General features: G+C 42.0%; 1 protein-coding gene across 1 annotated transcript in view; it reads left to right on the forward strand.

The window, feature by feature from the left end:
* The window catches only part of LOC144783294 (uncharacterized), a 688842-nt gene that overhangs the window by 322438 nt on the left and 343466 nt on the right, over window positions 1–22938 (forward strand). The window contains exon 8 of the mRNA XM_078662344.1: window positions 22164–22436. Within this exon, the coding sequence (XP_078518470.1) occupies window positions 22164–22436 (273 nt within the window). The remainder of the gene's footprint in view (window positions 1–22163; window positions 22437–22938) is intronic.

Genomic DNA, 22938 nt, shown 5'->3' on the forward strand with positions numbered 1-22938 from the left:
CAAAGATATTGGCAAAAGAAAAAACACTTTTTGAATAGAAACCGCCAGTAGGTAGTATATATATATATATATATATATATATATGTGATCAAGGCTGCGGTGACGTGGCCGAAACGCGTCATACTGGTGGTAATGGGGAAATAAACCACATAGAATTCATCTGTTTGGCGTCTGAGTGGTCTGTACCTGTTGGACAATTCGGCGACTGAGGCTGATACACAGGATTTCTAGACTATATATATATATTACCTACTGGCGGTCGCCAGTAGGTATATATAGTTAGGATTTTTTCTCTATGGGTTTTTTGAAAATTCTATGTCTAATAGTTTGGCGTTTGTGGACGGAATTGGCTGAAATTTTCAGGAAAATGGCACATTTTGTTTCTGAGCAGCCCTTAAAAATTTGGGGGGGGTTCGTCAAGGGGGGGGCTGAGAAAAAAGGGGGGTCCCAAAACGTGTTTTTAACATTGAGTTTTCCATAGGGCGGTTGGCCTCACTTTTAGCCCGAACGGCTGAATGGATTTGCACGAAACTTGGCAAAATTGTAGGGACTGGTAGCCCGATGTGCCTTTTGTAGGTCTCAATATATGTGCTCCAGTGGATTTTGAGAAATTAACGTTTAAAAAAAGATATATATCTGTAACAGCGGACCGGGCAGCGCTCCAGGACGCGTACTTTTCGCGCAACGGAGCTTTGTGAAGCGAAGCTGATTGGTTCTCCGGCGTCTGTCAACATTCCAAACAGTCCGTAGCGGCCGCCATCTTGTCTCTCGGTAGGATCGAGAGACAAGAGGAGGCCAAAGCGAAGGGGCAAATGACCATAAGGGGGAATAGTAGATCCTCGCTGACCCCCTACGTTTGATGTGGAGGTTTTAAAAGGGCCCCGCGGGGCAAAAAAAAAAATAATAATAATAATCGAACGGCTGAATGGATTTGCACGAAACTTGGCAAAATATTAGGGACTGGTAGCCCGATGTGCCTTTGCTAGGTCTCAATATATGTGCTCCAGTGGATTTTGAGAAATTAACGTTCAAAAAAAGATATATATCTGTAACAGCGCTCCGCTTCGCGTACTTTTTGCGTTACGGAGCTTTGCGAAGCTGATTGGTTCTCCGGCGTCTGTCAACATTCCAAACAGTCCGTAGCGGCCGCCATCTTGTCTCTCGGTAGGATTGAGAGACAAGAGGAGGCCAAAGCGAAGGGGGAAATGACCATAAGGGGGCATAGTAGATCCTTCCTGACCTCTTAGGTTTGATGTACCATTTTGCCAAGTTTGGTGTAATTCCGTTCAGCCATTCAGGCTGTAGACGTATGTAAATGTCCTATGGAAAATTGCATGGGGAAAACACATTTGAAAGTGTTGAAATTTAGAACCAATTAAAATGTTACTTTGGTTTTGTATTTGTGTGTGATGAAAGTTAATTGGTTATGTATATATTTCAAATGAGAGGAAACCACAGCCATTTTGTGATACTACTGTCTGAGGTTCATTTGTGAGGAATTTTTGGTGGTGAATTTCTGGTGTTTGATTTACACAGTACTAACACTTCTCCTACTTTTAAAAAGGTGAGTTGTTAATTTGTAAGGGGAACTATGTTGTACACTTGAAGATAATTTGAAAAATGTTTTCTGTTATTTATTTGCAGTCCTTCTGTTATACTAAATACTTGATAAAGTTAGTTTTATATTATGTATTACTAAAAACGATAAATGAAAGTGATTATTTTTTTCTGCAATTTACAGCAAGCAATTTCAAAATAAAATGGCTCACAATGAAGAGACCGTGGCAATTTCTTTTGAATTGTCCACTACATTGATTGAAATTGAGAGCACCAATAATGAAATATTGTCACAAGGAGGACATGACTTGTATGATTCCATTAGATTGATTGAAATGGACAGCACCAAGAATGAAATATTGTCACAAGGAGATGACTTGAATGATTCCACTACATTGATTGAAATTGAGAGCACCAATAATGAAATATTGTCACAAGGAGGAGATGACTTGTATGATTCCATTAGAGTGATTGAAATGGACAGCACCAATAATGAAATATTGTCACAAGGAGGAGATGACTTGAATGATTCCAGTACATTGATTGAAATTGAGAGCACCAATAATGAAATATTGTCACGAGGAGATGACTTGAATGATTCCACTACATTGATTGAAATTGACAGCACCAATAATGAAATATTGTCACAAGGAGGAGATGACTTGAATGATTTTTTTGATCAATCTCTTGATGGCGAATTTATCGAGTGTTTGGAGACCATAGAGTTACAAGAATCATCATTGGAGACTTTTCATGAGGACATTGCTGATGAGGACATGTTACTAGTTCTTTCAAATTTAGAAAATTCTGAAGAATAAATTTATATTTAGAAATCAAAAATTGTTTGAGACATTATTCATTTTTATTTTTAATTTATGAGGTTGTAGCGAAGTGATTGTAGTATAAAATGAGACTTATAGTATAGAGTGCAACATTTTTATGTTACATGGTAAGTTTACTCATATTTACTTCCCTTCTGCCACTATATTATCTCCAATGTGTATTTGACATCTCTTCTTCATCTCCGGCCTCCTTTCTCTCACTGTGTGTCTCCGATGCATCTTATCGCTGCTATTTTGTGTAATTACAGCAGAGAGTAAAATAAAATAGTTCGGAACGTGAAAAGGGGGCAAAGTAGAGTACTCCTCACCCCCTAGGCCTTTTTAGGCGGTCCCAAAAGGATCAGTTTCTGCTTTCCTGAGAGATTATGGTATGAGTTCCATATACCACAATAACTTGCATTACAACATGCAAGATATCTATCTCCTATTACCAACTTTTGGAGATATTCGCGCTAAGCGCGAATATCTCCAAAAAGTAACACCTGCCCTGAGCAGTTCTTAGCCATGTTATCCAATGGGAGGTGGATAACATGGCTAAGAGCATTAGCTCGGTAATGCATGAATATCGCTGAGTTTTTAGCGATATTCATGCATTGCGGCCGTTTATTATCGCATTTGCGATAAACCTTGATAATAGCAAGGTTTATCTTCGATAATTTCTGACGATGCTTAGTGGTAAAAAATTCGTTGGTAAGCATCGTTAGCGATAAATATCGCTTAACTTTGGTAATATGCCCCAACGTCTGTTAACGTTCGATTCGAAGGAAATGAGGAAGTGTTGAAAAACATTGTCTGCGCCATCTTGCCTTTTTTGAAATGCCACACTTTTGTCGTGCACGGCAGCCATTTTAGATGTCTTGACCAGACCCACTCTCTGCACGCTGTCGATTCGTAGCATGGCTCCTCACCCACGCAAGCATCTTCCCCAGGCACTGGTCACCACCGCTCTCTGTCTTATGCATGGGCAATAAACCTCCCCCCATCTGCGCTGCTCTTCCCTGAGAATCACACTCTGTGCCCGCCCGACACCTCCCTTTCGCCCTATTCACTACCGCACCCTCTGACACTCCTCTTCCTCTGTGTCCGATTGTCCAGGCTATCAGCTAGCCCTGCAGATGTAGTTTATGGCCCCAGCTGTAAAGAATCACCCCTCTTCAAAGGAGTTATAGTAGATCAAGGCCCACACCCGATGAGATCCGTCACACCACACGTGTTCCTGCTATCTGAAAACCATCCTGTATTGTGATTGGGGAGGGGACCGAGCCTGAAGCGGAAGATTCCAGGAATGACTCTTTGTACATCAAAGTTTTTACAATTATGTGTCACATTAAAAATATATAGCACTCCAACAAAGTAGTAGGAATATAAAACTTTAATAACATATAAATATATACAACAAAACAAAAACAGTAAAAACATTTAAACAACGAAGAGACCGTGGCAATTTCTTTTGAATTATCCAATAGATTTATTGAAATTGACAGCACCAATAATGAAATATTCTTGTCAGTAGCGGTCTGTTGTGCGAATAGTTCCAAGGCAGCAGAACGCGCTGAAATCTAGATGGCACGAAGGTGATGTCTAGTAAGTTGCCGCCCAGCAAATAACGGCGTGGGGCGCCGCGGGGGTGAGTGAGTCCAGTAGGCACCACAGCTATTCTTACCGGCATTGCAGAATTACTGCTGGGGACAATGCCTGTGCTGTAGCAGGGTCACAGCAGAAACAAAAAGGATTCTGTTGAAGATGTTGTTGGTTTTCAATTTGAAAACAGTTCTGGTGTCAACTGCTATGCTAATGTAGTGGTTAATGTTTTGTTTTCTCTAGAAAATGTAAAAGAGGGGGAGGCAGTCCAAAGTTCCGTTAAAAGGGCAAAGGAAAGGATCGGTGGTTTGAACTAACAGTCAAAAAGGGGAGGGGGTGCAATAATTTTTCCTACCGGGTCACACTGTGCTTTCACCGGAAGTGAGGTCTGCAGGATTCTAGTAATTCAAAGTGAGGCTGGCGCCAGCATGGGAGCGCCGACGTCCCGCGGATACAGTTTCGTCACTCCACGGGCGATCATGGCAGTCATTCCCCATCGGGGGTCGGAGACTCCCGCGGCTCCTCTAGAATCTTCAAGGTCGTGGAGGACTACGGTGGTGGAGTCAACCAGTGACCGGGCCATTTCTTTATGCTGGGCCCGCTCTTGCCAGGTCGACCGCCATTTTGAGAGTTCGGCAGCTACCGGCGATCGCGGGGTCACATGAGCGGACGGGCTCCACCCTGCCGGGCGAGACGTTGCAGCATGGCCACAGTGGAAGAACCCTTTTCCGGGCGCCTGGAGCGCTGAGGGTGCAGCTGGGAAGCCTCCACCTGGGGAGGCGGGAGAGGCCTGTTCGCACCGTCTCTCCCTCCCAGTGCACCCCACGGCGTCTCGCTTGAGATTTGTTATGGCCGGACCAGGCGATGAGGACGAGGGGGGGGGGGTCGGAGGCATGTGCAAGACATCCCCCCCCAGTGTTGTCGCAGCCATTATTCAAGAAAGAAGAAGTGTCCCGTCCGTCTTCGGGCCGGGCTTCCGGTAGATGTCGGCCGGACGCCCCTGGCTCTGGCCCCATGAACGGGTTTCTTGGTTTATCGGCTGCAGCCGGATCCCGTCGGCCTCGGCCCCCCGACCGTTGGTGGCCGGACCGGAAGAGCATGTGGCGGGACTACCTGCAACTCTCAAGGGCCACCGCGGCCGGACTGGGAGAGAGAGGGGAGGGTCGAGGAGACATTCCCCCCCCTGCAACTGTTCAGCATTGTAAAGGCAATCCCCTGGCCGGGTCCCGCTGGCCTCGGCCTCTCCTCCGGCTACACCCTACGTTAGGATCTCCTGGCCGAGGCGTGGCAGCAGGACCTGCCTTATATGGGCTGCTCCCGGCTGGGCGTAGTCGGAACCCTGCCCCACCTTGGAAGTTTCCAGAGTGGGGGCGGATGTTCTACTGACTTGCATTTTCCCTAGTCTATCGATTTTTTTGGCGTGGCAGGCGGTGGGACAGCGAGGGGTGATTTGGTTTCTCTTACTGTTTTTCTGGTCTCTCACCACTGGCATATTTTAACGTTTTCTTGTTTCTAGGACATTAATAGGTTTTATCATTACGTTATGTTATCGTTTCTTTGTTCGTTGTTTAATAAAAGTTCATGTTCATCAGTGGCCTACTGATTTTCATTTTCCTATTCTTTTCTTTCCAGGTTGTTTCATGCTAAAGTTTCTGTTAACAGGATACAGTGATCACTTCGTTATTATTGCATATGTCCTTTTCACTAGGGGTGCTCTCTGGTCGGGCCAGATGACGTATCTCTAGTAAATGGTCCGGGTGAAACAGGTGCATCAATCAGTGGGGAGTAGATAGGCATGACAGATTACAACGGGGGAGAAAGGTCCGCATTACGTACCCTTTCACTACTTGCAAAGATTTTCCTACGTTTATTTGCAAACAGGGAATACCTCCAAAAAGAACTAATTCCCAAACAGTCAATGTTAGGACAATCAATCAATCAATGAGGAATGAAATAGGTACGACGTGTTAAAGGCTTGCGTTACCTACCCTTCACTATCTGCAAAGGGAGAGAGAATATTCCTATTCTTCCTCGTTTGCAGGCAGAGAAGATCCTTAAGAGAATTAACTTCGAACAATTCAATGCTCGATTCAAACAATCAACAAGGGGTACTGTGAACACAAATGAACGCCGCTTATGTACATACGCATTGCTATTTTCAACAGGTTGTTCCTAATGTTTCTATTTTAGCGAGGTCAAAAAGAGATCCCATTAGTGGCCTACTGATTTTGCTCGATTCCTTTTGTTTTTTTACACGATTTTTCGCTATCTGCAAAGACTAAACAGAGTATTGCGACTCTGTGCTTGTTTGTAAATAGAGAATGAACCAAAGAGAACAATCAATCAAATGGAGAGAGAAGCAGGCACGACGGATTACAAAGGGGGCAAAGGGCTGCGTTAACTACCCTTCACTATCTGCAAAGAGAGAGTACTCCTAATAGAAATGAGGGGTGGGGGGCAGCATTCAAAGCAGATCAGTGTGCATAAACACGAAAATGTTTTTACTTACCACGTACTTGACATTCGACAGCTTATGATATTTGCTATTAAAAAACCATTGAAATTCACTGAAAAAACCATAGGTTATAGACCATATATAGTTAGGAATTAGCATTTACAAAACCTTGAAAATTCACTGAAAAAACCATAGGTTATACACCATATATAGTTAGGAATTAGCATTTAAAAAACCTTATTTTACTCACACAAAACCATTGAAATTCCATATATAGTTAGTTGCACTAACTATATATCGCGCACCCGCAATCCACTGCTGATCATGTCACATATTACATCATTCATGACATGGTCAGTGACATCACTGATGACATCTCAAATGACATCACTGATGAGATCACTGATGACATCTCATTTGACATCAATGACCACATCACTGATGATATCATTCATGTGACAATACAATGCATCTCCTCACGTTTTAATATAACCTCTGTTTCACCCAGTGTTAAATACAGAGTATAATTTTTGAAACCATTGACACACCAATACTAGTTACTACATACGTACTCACTGATTCCTACGTCTACACACACATTCACTCATTCACCCATACAATCATTCATACATACAATCACTCATCTTTACAACACTATCATATGCACTCATACACCTATACAGACACTTACACTCTGCCACTCATCCATGGAGTTACTCACACACCTAGTCAGTCCTGTAAAGAATCAATCACACTTCCATTTTCTTGTCTATACAGTTAAACATAGAGCACCTTACATTTTCAAACATATACTAACACATACTTACTTTCTTATACAATCATTGATACAAGTACACATTGATCTGCACAGAGTCACACACCTCCCAGCCAGCCACACACACACTCAGTCTCCTATACAAATACTTGGACAATCAATCAATAACCCATATAGTTAATCATATAGCTACTGATCAACACATGCAGCAGTTTACAGAACAACAGACATAATGATGCACAAATTAAGACAGTTTAGTCACTAACCCATGCACTCAGTGAGACACATTTAATCACTCACTCATACATTCAGTCATGCACCTACTAAATCCTTCGTCCAGACACTTATACATCTACTCATTCTTCAATATGTAAAACATATTTAAACTTTACAGAAACACACAGTCACTGGATGATGTCATCAGTGATCTCATCAGTGATGTCATTTGAGATGTCATCAGTGATGTCACTGACCATGTCATGAATGATGTAATATGTGACATGATCAGCAGTGGATTGCGGGTGCGCGATATATAGTTAGTGCAACTAACTATATATGGAATTTCAATGGTTTTGTGTGAGTAAAATAAGGTTTTTTAAATGCTAATTCCTAACTATATATGGTGTATAACCTATGGTTTTTTCAGTGAATTTTCAAGGTTTTGTAAATGCTAATTCCTAACTATATATGGTCTATAACCTATGGTTTTTTCAGTGAATATATATATATATATATATATAAACAACCACAGTTTTGCTTCAAAGCAATAGGCACACTCGGGAAAGTTTTGCAGCAAGGAAAATTTATTTCCAGTTACACGCTACGCGTTTCGACAATCCTTATGTCTTGATCACATGTGAAAACAAACTGATGTAGCAGGCATGTTATACCACACAGTAAACATAAAAGAGGTAATTAGAGTTTCTAGGCTACAGGTCATGTGACCTTGCATCTAACTACATCCCCCATATTGGAACGGAGTAAGTTACCGGCAAATCCAGCAGTATATTGCCAAACAATAAGTAGTGATAAGATAATAGCTCTGAAATAATTGCGATAAAGTACCGCTAATATTAAGCTATACTATCTATTTCATGCGGACTAGTGCCAATAAAGTCAGATCAGAAAGTGTCTTGTTTGGCGTGTGCTCATAAGCATAGTGCTCAATGTACGAAGGGAAAAGTCTCCAGGTGTAAGTCGGACTAGTGCCCTTTACGGCCAAAGTTCTGCCAGCGCCCTGAATTACGGGTACAGCAAACAGAACGAATTTATTGGTATGAGTACCCAAAGAAGGGTAAAAGAAGGGGGAAGACTTGCACTGTCACCAGAGTATATCTGTTGACCTGTTACCCATAATGTAACCTAGGTATTTGTCGGTCTAGGGCCCCTAGTTGAGTACGCCCAATGTTCTATTACCTCATATTAGTAACCAAAAATCATCATCTACCATGCCTTTCAAACACAGAATATGGTGCAAATTAATCATATGGTGAAGTGAATATCTACTTTCATACAGGTGCTAGTGTCTTTCATCCAGGTAACAGGAAGGTCCAAAGACCGTGAAGTAAACGTGACAGAAGTGAATCTTTCTTCCGTTTCTCCTATAAAAAACATATACAAACTTAAAGATGTCCACCCTTGTATCTGCATAATTAAATAGTTCATTTCTGGGAAAAACCCAGTCAAAATACCTAGTCTTGGTGTCCATGGAACTGAGTCAAAATGACTGTGTACTAGAAGGTCTCCCAGAGATCGATTCATTCTGTATGTTATTTTGGGGTAGCTTGCTATCTTTTTCCCAATTACGCCATCTGAGCGAGAGAGAGAGAGAGTACGCTCCGCGTCGCCTGGGCGATACGAACAACGATAGGAACACTATGTACCCCAGGAGTAAGATTTTTACAAAAGGAAACTTGCTTATGAACCTCGCAGCTGGTAGGCCACAGTATGGCTCGCTGAGGTCTTTGAGATTGATGTGTCCAACACATGGTGCAGTGGCAAATATAACGTAGCCCTGATGAATCTGCATAAAGTCTTGAGGCAGAGAAACATGTTGGCATCCAACAGTGGTATGCATAAATAGCAACCTACACTGTTTTTTACTTTGACTGGATTCACTGAGTGAAAGAATAAAGTTGTTGCGAAGTGTGTGAATCCTATCAATTTTACTTCATTTTTCACCACATTGTGAGGTGTGATACATTCCTGCACTTCACATGTTGCACCTTTACTGTTACTTTACTCCTTTTCTTTTGGACACTTTTTTCTGTTAAGAGCGTAATGAATGCCAATGATGACAACAATGGACTTCACTGGTGAGTACCTATCAGTGGTCCGCATGGTGGTACGTCCGTGAGGTGTCATTACGCTTGCTTCACTTTTTCCACTTTTGAGGGTTGTATGATTGGGACCGCAATAGTTGAGAGTGTGCAACTCATTATCCCATCATATACTGAAATACTGTCAACAAAAAGTGTGAGAGTAGGTTTTTAAGTATTACACATATATGAATACTATGGAATAGAGTACACGGAGTTTTATGTAGAAAACTATGAACCTCTAAGGAGGACTACATTGAGGAGATACGATATATTAAGATCTCCGTAGTCCTAGGACCCTGGTCTTTTTGTGGATTAATGCAAGATAAACAGTCTGCTCTAAAATTAGCTCCACCACAAATGTGCTTGATTTTGAAATTGTATTCCTGCAACCTTGATATGAGTTTTACAATCTAGATGAAGCCATACCTGTACCTTTGCCACTCATTAAATATATCAACGGTTTGTGACCAGTTAATAAATCAAAGGAATTAACCCACAAATAACTTTTGAACTTTTCAATGGCCCATGTACAAGCCAAAGCTTCTCCCTCGATAGTGCTGTAATTAGACTCTGCTTTACTTAATGTTCGTGAAATGAACGCAATGGTATTTTCTTTGCCTTTATGAGATTGAGTGAGTACACCTCCAAGTCCTATTGAACTTGCATCTACAGTAACGGTGCATTTTAATCCACATGTGAATGGTTGTAAAGCAGGTGCATTTTTGATCATGTACTTAATGTTATTAAACGCATCTTCATGATCTACTTTCCAACTTTACACTTTTGCGAGTCAAGCATCTAAGAGGCTCAACACACAATGCATATCCATGCACAAAACGTGCATAGTACTCACTAAGCCCAAGGAAGGACCTAAGGGAATCCTTATCAACAGGTGCTGGAGCATTAGTGATTGCATCAATCAGATTTGTCTTTGGTTTGATACCCTCTTTAGTGATGGAATGTCCTAAATATTCTAATTCATTCACCAGGAAACAACATTTATCTTTTGAAACTGTCATCCCTTTGTCATGCCAAATCTCAAGAACTTTATCTAGGACACTAATATGTTCTTCAATACCTTTACCAAATACCAAGATGTCATCTTGGAAGGCCTGTACTCCTTTGATGTCTCCAAATAATGAGTCCATTAGCTTCTGAAAAACAGTAGCTGCAGAAGCTAATCTGAATGGAAGTCTCATATATTTGAAGGCACCAAAAGGAGTAACAAACATGGTTAAGTCTTGAGATTTTTTGGATAGAGAGACTTGATGATATGCTGATTTTAAACCAATAAGTGAAAAAATGAGAAGCTTGTCCAATTGCCATGAATATTTCTTGAGTAAGGGGTAAAGGGTTGCAATCAACCAAAATATTCTTATTCAAGGAGGGTAAATCAGCACACAAACGCAAATTTCCATATTTTTTTTTAGCCAAAACAACAGCTGAAACCCACTCAGAAGAGTCAGATGTACGTTGTTACCACGCGATGTATTACATCGCTGTATATTACAACGCGTCTTTTACAACGCAAGTCGTTACCACGACTTGCGCTGTAGGGGTGCTGGACTTAGGAATAGTTAAATGTACTATTCCAACACCAGGCTACGTACAGTAGGGAAGGTGTTGGATAGTAAATCTACTATTGCTTATCCTCGAGCGCCCTCCAGCGCAAGTCGTGGTTATGACTTGCGTTGTAAAAGACGCATCGTAACTGCACTGCGGGGTAACATCCGCGTTGTAAAGGATGTTCCCCGAAGAGTCAATAGACTTTATAATTTTGTCTCTACAAAGATTCTCCAAAAGATTCTTTAATTCTTTTCTAACACTGTGTGGAACACTTCTAACTTTATGTTTAATTGGTAGTGCACCTTTTTTAAAATTTAATGTCATGTATAACTCCTTTTACACAACCTATTTTGTCTTCAAAAACATCCTTTTACTTATTGAGAATTTCATCCAATTGATGACTTATTATCATTGGTACACACATCAACTGTTGAGATTGGCATTTCATTACAAAACAAAACAGGTGTGTGGAGGGTCTGGGGGAATCTTTACCGACCTGTCTGCTCATACCCCCTGTACCAATATACAATACACAAAAGAGAGTAGATCAGGTCAACGAATGGTGTGTGGCTATACCAGTAAACGTGGCCACATGTAATGCATGTGTAGAAGCAGGTTGCTGTCGACATAAAATCATTGAAAACACATTTCAACAAAAATTGTTAAACCAAAAGTTGTCAGACAAAGACTATAGCAATTCCCATCAGACCACCCTTTTTGGTGGATTTTGCGTCATGTGGGGATTGCTGAACATTCCGTCCGACCATGTAGTGTCAGAAATGGAATGAATAACAGTAATGTAGTCGTACTTAACATCCTAGTGTGGCGCTAGTGAAAACGTGCAGTGCAAATAGTGAAATTAAAAATGACTACATAGACTCTGAACCAGGTTATAACAGAAGTCTATGTGTCACAGGTTAAAAAGTGCGCCCAGTGGTAAAACTGCCTACTGGTACCGTGCAGAGTGGTCAACATGTTTCAGCCTAAGGGGTAATTTCCCCAGCTTTCTTCAGGACCTTTAAACATAGATGCGCTACTGCACTATCATTAAACAGTACTACAAAACAATACATTGATACGTTCTCTACCAGGAACTTCAATACTTAAGTGTCCACTGGAGGTAGAGCAATATGTCTTCTTCCCAGCTTTGTGTGGGTGAAGACCTCACCTCACCCGGCGACCGCTCGGGAGTATGAGGCCCCGCTCTGTCCGTCGGTACCTCCCGTGTTGCTCCACTTCCGCTCGGAGCAACACGGGAGGTACCGACGGACAGAGCGGGGCCTCATACTCCCGAGCGGTCGCCGGGTGAGGTGAGGTCTTCACCCACACAAAGCTGGGAAGAAGACATATTGCTCTACCTCCAGTGGACACTTAAGTATTGAAGTTCCTGGTAGAGAACGTATCAATGTATTGTTTTGTAGTACTGTTTAATGATAGTGCAGTAGCGCATCTATGTTTAAAGGTCCTGAAGAAAGCTGGGGAAATTACCCCTTAGGCTGAAACATGTTGACCACTCTGCACGGTACCAGTAGGCAGTTTTACCACTGGGCGCACTTTTTAACCTGTGACACATAGACTTCTGTTATAACCTGGTTCAGAGTCTATGTAGTCATTTTTAATTTCACTATTTGCACTGCACGTTTTCACTAGCGCCACACTAGGATGTTAAGTACGACTACATTACTGTTATTCATTCCATTTCTGACACTACATGGTCGGACGGAATGTTCAGCAATCCCCACATGACGCAAAATCCACCAAAAAGGGTGGTCTGATGGGAATTGCTATAGTCTTTGTCTGACAACTTTTGGTTTAACAATTTTTGTTGAAATGTGTTTTCAATGATTTTATGTCGACAGCAACCTGCTTCTACACATGCATTACATGTGGCCACGTTTACTGGTATAGCCACACACCATTCGTTGACCTGATCTACTCTCTTTTGTGTATTGGAGATTGGCATTTCACCAAGAATTATCTGATTATCATTACCTGGTTTAAGTATGATACCCATTTTACCAAGATCACGCCATCCAATAATATCACGTCCCTTTTTTGCTCCATATACCTTTGTGGCTATGGATCTGCCCAACAGATTTACTGTTTCATTGAAATAACCTACCATGTCTATATTCTGTCTGCCAAACGCTTTAGGATTTACATCTGTAACAAAAAGTTCATTAGGAAAAGAATTCTTGTAATAAGTTACATCAGATAGTATAGTAATTGGTGATCCTGAATCAGCCATAACCTCCAAATTTACATTTCCAATGCAGGCTTCACCTAATGGTGCTTTAAAAGAAACATTAGAATCAATGACACTAACGTTTACAATGAAATTGTTAATCATGTCATTTTCAAGTTCCTCCATAGCATTAACACTAGTGTGAGAAATACTTTTGGTTTTAAAATTAATCCTGCAAGAGCTCTCAAAATGTCCTTGCTTCTTGCATCTAGAACATCTTCTGCCAAGAGGAGGAGAACTTGGGTTATTTCCTATATGTGTCTTAGAGCCACAATGATAACATACAAAACATTTCTTACAATGGTATTAGGTTTAGGTTTCTCAGTTTCCAACACTTTAGTCTTGTTCGAAACAGTACAAATGGATTCAGAATTGCTATCTGATCCTGTGATCACTTTACTTGAAACTGAAACTGATGATCGTTCAATATCTATGACTTCAGTTAATGTAGGATTCCTACAAGCCAAAAGACGTTCTTGTACTTTTTTTGAGAAGCAATGGAAAACAAGCTGATCACGTAGATAAATATCCAACATTTCTCCAAACTCACATTTAGATGCTAAGATACGTAAATTGGAAATATAGTCTTCTATACTCTCATCAGCTAACTGTTTTCTTTTGTTAAAGCTGTCTTTCAACCATAATATTTGGCTGTTCAATGAATCTTTTTTCCAACCTCTTTTTTGCTTCTGTAAAAACATCCGAGGGTATAAATTGTCCTGGAAGAGGTTCACTTTCTGGAATATTATCAAAAATCTCTCTTCCTGCATCTCCTAATAAACCATAAAGAACTGCTTTTTTTCTTTCATTAGAGTAGGATTTTCCATCTATTGCAATGATGTAACTTTCAAACGATTTAAACCATTGTTGCCATTTAACTTGTGGTTTTCCTGGATTTTGTAGAAAAGGATTTATTTGATATGGCTGAATCTGATAAGCCATTGTAACTTTAAAACAAGTGAGCAGTAAAATAAATAAAATAATAGAAATAATTAAAGAATCAGAAATTCTGACCTTTATTGTCTGTAGATGCTTTTTTTGAAGAGTAGTCCACTAAGAATGATTAACTCTTAAATAATGGAAAATTCGGAAGAAAACATTTTAATTTTAATTGTAAACGTTCCCAAAATTGCTTGAAGACGAAGCTATTTCATGAAATTCGTGCATATGAGGCTTTATACATGAAGTTGCTATAGAATTGCTAGGCAGAACGTGCATATGAGTCTTTTTTTTGTTGAGTTGCTATGAAGTTGCTAGGCAAAACAATAAAAGAAAATGGCCGCCATGTATGGTCATGTTGCCTGACCCAGCGTGATGACGTGCAGTGAATGTCCCGAGACTGCGTCTTACGATTCCTTCCCAACGCGCGCAGTGCAGGTGAAGCTCATCCTTCACGCGCAGTGTATCAGAATCAATGCAGTGGTTTAAACGATGCGGCGATCAAACGGATCAACAAACGGTCGTCAGAAACATTAAAGAAAGTAAAGTAATCTTACCGAATGTTTCTCGACCGTTGAAATGAAGATTTCGTCTTCAATAGTAGATTTTCTTTTTGAATAAATAATGTCTTTCAAATTCGCAGGTGGATTTTTCCTTTAGGTTGAATTCGGTCCCCAAAACCAATCGTCGCCAAATTAATGTTGTATTGATTCACAACATTATGAAGGAAACAAGTTGAGTTCAATATGGGAGTTTATTAATAAATTAACTCCAAGGAAAATAACCCACAAAATGCGGCAAGAACTCCTGAGAAGCTGTTGTCCGGTCCGATCTCCAAGTCAGAATGGACCGGACAGCAGCGGCACCAAGGAGATAGAACATAGAACGCAGAACTTCAAAAGGAATGAAAGTTAAAGGGATACAACACCCAACCACTGAAAGGTGACGAGCATTCTTGAGTCCAGTGGGACATAACCTTAAATTGGACGTTGCCACTGTGGTAGAGAATGCTGACTTCTCTTTGCCCCACTTAGTTAGGGCAATCTATTAGTATCCTGAAGTGAGGTCTTAAAGAACTCAGGAACTAGGAACCCTCTAACCAGTCTATGAGGTCATCAGCCCGAGGGACGGGCTGGGCATTAGTCTTCGTGACTGAGTGGAGTCTCCGGTAGTCCCCATGGAACCAGAGTTCTGGTTTGGCATCCGGTGGGTGGGGAACAGCGTTTACAATGCAACTTTAACAACGCAGTGCCTTTACGACGCAACCATTACAACGCAAGTCATTACAACGACTTGCGCTGGGGGGCGCTCTAGGATAGGGAATAGTTTTAATTTACTATCCAACACCTTCCCTACTATCCACCGGGACTGGAGTTGGAATAGTAAATTAAACTATTCCCTATCCAGCGCCCCCCAACGAAAGTCGTTGTAACGACTTGTGTTGTAAAAGTTGTGTCGTAAAGGCATGCGTTGTTAAAGCATGCGTTGTAATGACGTACATCCCCGGTGGGTCGACCTGGGAAGCCAAATGTACTGGGCTTACCAAGGGACTACTGGAGTTATCAATTACTCCCAAAATGGGCATCTTAGAGTCTTCTTCTTTAATGCTGGCCCTCACCTTGTCTGACAGTTTGTATATCTTGTTTTTGACAGGGGGACTGTCACCAGTGTCAACGTCATTGGTACACAGGTGTGTGTAAGCCCAAGGTTGCTGTAGAGCAGGGGGGCAAACTGCCCAAGTACCTGGCTAAATCCCCTCTGCAGTTCTGGAATCAGGGTAGGAGAGAGATTGACACTTTCCCCTGACCCATCTTTTTCTTTGCTTGATAAGAGGTCAGGGGGAGGCTCACTCCCCTCTTCCACACCATCATCTGTCACCAGCAACATGGTGACCTCAGACCTCTAATAGTGTGGCTTGAGGTAATTGATATGGAGTACCATTAGGACATTCCTGGGGTCTTGGGGTTCAATAGGTAGTTGGACTCCCTCTTCTTCTTTTTTACCTCATACAGTCCTTTTCAACGGCCTTTGATGGCCCATGGCTCAACTCTCCATTACCCACAATTCTACCAGAGTTTTGCCATTGTGCAACATTCTGTCCATCATCTTGTGTGTCAGGCTGAAACTCTACCAGAGTCATACCAGAGATCCATGACATTCTGGCAGACTTCTAGGTTCCTGGATGCCTTCTCTCTGAACTTTTGCATCTGCAGAAAGATAGCATGTAACTAACCACATCCTGGGGGTTCTTGAAAGCATGCTTCCACCCTTCCCTAACCAGACTAGGATGTCCCCTAACAGGGTAGCTATAGAGGAATTGAAAAGGGCTAAACCCAATTTGTTTATGTGGCACCTCCCTGTAGTCAATGATCTGGCACAGTAAGAGGATGTCCCACTTCCTCATTATGGGCTCAGGCAGGCCCATAACCATCCCTTCAAAGTCTTGTTCAATCTTTCATCAAGCCCATTGGTTTGGGGATGGAAGGGTGTAGAGAACATGTAGGTTACCCTACGCTCTTCCTAATTGGACTTCATGTCGGCTGACATGAAGCTGGTGCGCCTATCAGACATACATTTTGGGGTTTTGAGGGAAACTAAATCGGTTAAAATACTCATCAGGGCCCTAGCCACTGCAGGTGCAGTAACTGTCCTCAGAGGGATTGCCTCTGGGTTCTTTGTGGTATGGTCCACCAAACCCAGGCTAAACCTGTTGCCCAGGGTAGTTTTAGGGTCCAAGCCTCCAACAATTTTGATACTCACCATTTGAAATGGGGTGACAATGAAAGGGATGGGATTCAACGGAGCCTTCAGCTTTTTACTTGTTTTGCCACATGCCTAGCAGATGAGACATGTCCTGCAGAAGGTATCTCAGGATGTCTTCATCCGTGGCCAATAAAAATGGGAGACAAGACTTGCAAAGATATTGCTCTGTCCCTTATGTCCTTCTAGGGGTTTCTTGTAAACCAGGCCCAGTAGGTAGGCCCTGTAACAATGGGGGAAGAGCAGTTTGCCCCTGGTATAGTTGCCTCAGGCTCAATGTGAAGGAGGTCATTGTCCCAGTAAATGAGGGGACCTGCGTGAGTTTGGTCTGCCGCCTCATGCCCTGTAGGATTGGGCTTTCCTTCTGAGCCTTGCAGAACTCCACCCTGGAGGGACCACCCTCAACCTGCCATCCAGTAAGCTCAGGTAGGTCTCCTAGGGAGACATTATCCTCCCTGTTAGGCCCCTGGGCAGTCTCCCCTCATTCCAGAGCCACCTTTACTGCATGAGATTCAGGGGCTGGTGGTCCCAAGCCCCTTGCCCTTCCTTTTCTTGGCAGCATTATGGACCATTCTTCCAGGCTCCAGGCTTCCTTGACTCACCTCCTGAGCAACCATGGACCGTGTGGTCATAAGGACACACTCAGGTAACCCCAATATTTCAAGTTGTGATCAAAGCTTCACTTCCTTCCAGGTAGCATGATCTAGGTCATTTCTTAGCAAACAATCCACTGGCATGGCAGGGCTCAAGGATACATTAAGAGAACCTGAGAACTGTCCACTTATAACGAACAAAGCGATGGGCTACAACTCTCACAGTTGTCTGCTACTATAACTTGGTTGAATAAATAGAGTATCACCTGCTCTGAGGACATCAGATATCACTTTACCATAGTCATACTTGCTCCTGTGTTCTCAGAGCCTTCACCCTCTTCCCTTTAATGTCAAACCACTGCTTATACTTGAAAGTATTAGAAAACATGTGGACTTTGGGCACCATCTCCTTTTCACCAGTACACTAAGGTAACCAAAACTGCCCCCGCACGAAGTAGGACCAAATTTACCAGGGTGCCTGTCCACAAACCCATTTTTATTGGGGCCTGGATAGGGATGGGCTCCGTTTTCCTTTTAACTAGTTGTGGGCCTTGTGGGAATCCCTTTTTAGTTTTGATCTCCCCCTCTTTTTCATGGTGGGAACCCTGTGCACCATTTTGGGAGTCCCTCCAGATAACTTATTGTGGACCCTGGTGCTGATCCAGTTGTCTGCCTTCTTAGCAAGCTCCTTGGGGTCAGAGAGCCTACTATCCACTAGGTGTTGGTGCAGCTCTGTAAAACAAAGACTGAAGGTTTTCTCTCTTGCAATCAAATTGTACAGCTCTTGGTCATTATTCACATTACTACCCTTCACCCACCATCCAAGGCCATGCAAAAGTGGTCCATACATTCTCCCTAGGACTGTTGGATCAACTTCTGGTTGTCCCTAAACATTTGGTTATCATTTCCTGGGGTGAGATCATATTTCCTAGTGAGAGTGTCCTTCATGAGGGAATACTTCATAGTGTGCCCTTTCTATAGGGCCAACAGGGCACCTCTCCCTTCACTGGGAATGTGCCTTCAGAGTCTGCCTCCCCATCCTCCTCATGAACCCTGTTAATCACCAGAGCAGCCTCATAGGCCTTAAACAATTTATCTATGTCATCCCCAAAATAAGACTTGGCCCCAGATCATTGGGAATGTGAACAGTCTTTTCTCCAGTGGACATGGGGGTATTGCTGCCACTATTAATGCTGGACTCTGAGGTTTGCCTGGCTTGAGCTTCATATCCTTTAGGCCTAACTCATGGTCCAGCAGTAGGTGTGTTTCCTCTAAACCTCAGCCTTTTTTCTTCTCTGCTTCCAGTTTCATTTTACACAGCTGCACTTTGAGATCTCTTTCTATTCTTCAGCTCCTCTGGGAATAGACCATGAGAAGATGCAGTGCTCTCTGCCCTGACAAGGGGCTCCATTCCTATAGGCAAGTGGTCCCCCTCCTCTGGAAGCTCCTGTACAGGACTCGGCGCCAGGCCCTCCTCCTCCTCCACTGGGTTGGACTGGATCCTTATGAACTCCTCATAGGCACAGAGGGCGATTTGAAGGTCTAGCTTTGTAGCCCTCTTGCCTGCATTCAGCCCCCTCTCCTTGCAGAGCCTCTGTAGCTCAGTCCTGCTGAGGTTAACATTGAGCAGCTCCATCTCCTTTGAAGACAAAAAGGAGACAAGAAAACATACTTTTGGAAAAGGGAGAAGAATACTAATAAGAATTTTAAAAGATGTCAACTCTGGTGTCAAATTATTTATCTTGGCATTAGTTTTACACTGATTGCTGTATGACCATGTGGGAAGTTGGGATGTTAGCTGAGGGGGATAGTGAGCCTACTTAAAGCAACAACCATAATTCCCATCAGGGTTATCACTAAAGTCACTAAATGAACTGTTGCTTAACCCTCTGACTACTTGGTAAAAAACCAGTTAGGCTTTACCTAGAAGCAATGTGTAGAGTACTTATGGCGCATGCAAACAGTAGTAAAGTGAAAACCCAACACAAGAAAAATCACAAACCAATTTAGAATAATAGAGTAAAATGTAATAAATTATTTGACACCAACATTTGTCAAATCCAATTAGTAGAACCGGAGACATGCAGTGTCAAAGGTTTCACAGAAATCAAGCACAAAGAAGCAAAAAGCGCCAACCGCAGTTATCACGTTGCGGCAGGCCAAGTCCATCTCACAAGTTCAGACCAGATAAAGGACTGGGTTCAGTCCGCTGACAAAGTATCTTTAGCATGGGCATCGAGATGCAAAGTCCTTGTGTTGAGCTTTGTGCACTGAACTCAAGGAGTCGTCAACAAGGAGCTCCGGTGCAAGACCCTGGTGTCGAGATGCCCCATGCAGCAGCAGAGCCATTGAAGCCATCCATGTAAGTTTGCAATGGGAGGACCTGCTTTGTAGTCATGGAAGTCTCTGGGGCTGAGAAGATTTGCGATGCCATGTTTCGGCGGAGGGGGTGAGATGCGTCGTGGTGGGCCCATATCTTCGTTGAGCAGCGTCAGTGTTGAGGGAGACACCGGGGCTTGCAAGGACTTTGCTGCGATACACCGATGCATGAGATTTGATGTGCTACGATGGGTCGGTGACATGCTGCGTCGAGATTCGTGGAGTTGCTCCAAATTTGAAAGAACCTGTTATGTAATGTGGCTTGAACAGGGAGCCAGCAGACTGACCCTTGGAGATTTCCTGTAGTCCTGGATCCACACAGGGCAGCTCACAGCAGCAGAAGACTCCATACGTGACACAGCAGTGTTGGACAGCAGGTAAGACATCACAGGTAGGCACTCCTTCTCCCTGGCAGACGTCACAGTCCAGAAGTGATCTGAAGAGTTGGGTCTGAGGGTCCAATATTTATGCCTGATGCCTTCTTTGAAGTGGGAGATGTTTCTGAAGTTTACCCTGTAGAGGTTTCTGGAATTTCCTGCCTCTCTGCCGAGGTCCCAATCTGTCTGGGGACACAATAGGCCAGTGTAAAGATATTTGTGTGCAAGCTGACCCAGTGTATTCGAAGTGCAAGTATAATAGGTGACAGTTCTGCCTCCCTATCATGTCAGAGATAGCCCATTCTGCCAATGCCCTTGTGATGCTGTCAAAGAGGAATGCACAAAGGCCAACAACTAATTACATCTAGTCACGTAACCCAGAAACAGGATGCAGGCACTAATAGTTAGGAAAGGAAAATGCAACTTTTTTTAATTGCTCAACACGAAAGAACAACCCAATATACCCTTGCAGATTTGGGTAACTGTAATTATGTAAGGAATGGTGCCAACAAGGCATTTACTTAACAATTTGTTGAATGAATTTGTCATACATTTATTGTGTCCAAATGTGACATGCTAATTGAATGGAATAAATAGTAAACGTGTACACAGTATTTGGAAGAGAAAAGAAATCTAGATGCAGGTGTATATGATTTCAAAATTATATTTAAAAAAAGAACAAGCATTAAACACATGATCACAGGGGTTCAAAACATAAATCTCAATGTATATTGACGTGTTTGTTATAATACAATTAAAATCTTGTCCATTATATGTTGGTGTACATAGTACTCACTTTTAGACATGTAACTAGAGAATGTCTTAAGAACAGAACTAGACCCTACTCAGATGTTAGCAATATTTTCAAACAAAGTTGGGTTAAGAGTCGATGTTTGAAACATTAGTGAGGCCATCTTCAGGACTGTGTATTTTAATAGTGATAAAGGACTCTTATAAATATTTGAAAAGAAAGCAGCAACCAAATAATAAAGAGGTTTAACCATGGAAATCACACCTGCAGTGGAGTAAGCAATAATAATGCATAAGGACAGAAAACCCATCACCATTATATACAATGTTAGCATAATGAATTCTAGTTGTGCTTATTCAAGCAACATATAACAGAGGCTGGAGAAAAAACCAATAGTGCAAAATATCAAAATATGCAGATTGAATTAGAGATAATTGAATAAAGCAAAAGACTGAAGATGTTGGAAGGCTCTAACCCCACTGACAATCATGCTACTATATGGATGTGAAAAAGTATTGGGGGTGGAGAAGAAGTAGGCAACCAGTGCTGTCAATTAGTTTTTTCTTATCAGCTCAGTGTCCTATGACTAATCTGAAGAAACAAGCCCCATATCTTGGTTTGTAATTAGGCTCACCATGTCTGAAATCAAAAAGTAATGGCTTTCTTTTATTTTTATGACCACATATTGAATGATTCAGACAATTCTCCCATGTGAGGTTTTGAGTTGCTTAGCTGCGAAGTTTACCAGGTCAGGTCTATGGTTGATGAGCTGATCCAGTCCAGTTTTTTTTCTTTGAATTCTGGGATTTGCAGTCCTGCTTTTATAAAGGACAAAATAAGACTAGATGTTCCAGAATTTAAAAAAACAAACATGGACTAGAGCAGCTCATCACTCATGGACCTGAAAAAATGAACAGGGCGGGAGTTGGGTACAAAGGTATGGCAGTTTTTCAACAGTCTGATAATATTTGTACTTGCGGAAAAGTAAATGTTTAAGCCAAAGAATTAAATTTATCTTTCAGTTAATTGTCAGAGTAGAAGTATCAACATGAATGGCACGTGTGAATGTGAGTTTGGATACTACGGACCTTCCTGCCTATATGAAGAGAAACCGTGCAAGAATGGATCGTATGATGGCATTCAATGTGTCTGCGATGAAGGCTTCAGTGGGACCCTATGTGAATACCCAGCGGGGGTCTGTCTCAACGGAGGATACCTCAATGGCAGCAAATGCATCTGCACCAATTTCTTCACTGGAGAATTCTGCGAACTCTTAACAGATATTGCATCAGTAGGTAAGAAAATACATTTGTCAATCAAAGTTTTTGACATTCAGATCCAAATGTACAAAAATAAGGAAGATACTGTGGTAGCACACCATTCCCTCCCCAATGAATGCAATTAATAATTTCCAAATCATTTTGCTGCACAGCTCACCAAATTACACAAGCACCCAAGCAACATGTAGACCTTCGTTACTTGTTCCATTAAACGCTGTGGAAAAACGACATTGAACTCATTAACAGGCAACCTCAGGTTTATATAGAAGGATGTTACTCAATCAATTACCAGCTCATGTCAGCAGCACTGACATCCTATTTTCAGGCTATTCATAAGTATGCCCAGCATTATTGTAGCACTGTTATGTTATGCTGTGTTATCATATGTTACGTTACGTTATGTTATTTTATGTCATGTTATGATATTTTATATGTTAAAGCACTTTATAAAGTGCACTGTTACCGGTAGGCCTCTTAGTGATGCCTAGTCACCTTATCTACAGTTCTCAAACTAGCA

This window comes from Lissotriton helveticus, chromosome 9 (assembly GCF_964261635.1).
Source record: "Lissotriton helveticus chromosome 9, aLisHel1.1, whole genome shotgun sequence".
Taxonomy (NCBI): Eukaryota; Metazoa; Chordata; class Amphibia; order Caudata; family Salamandridae; genus Lissotriton; species Lissotriton helveticus.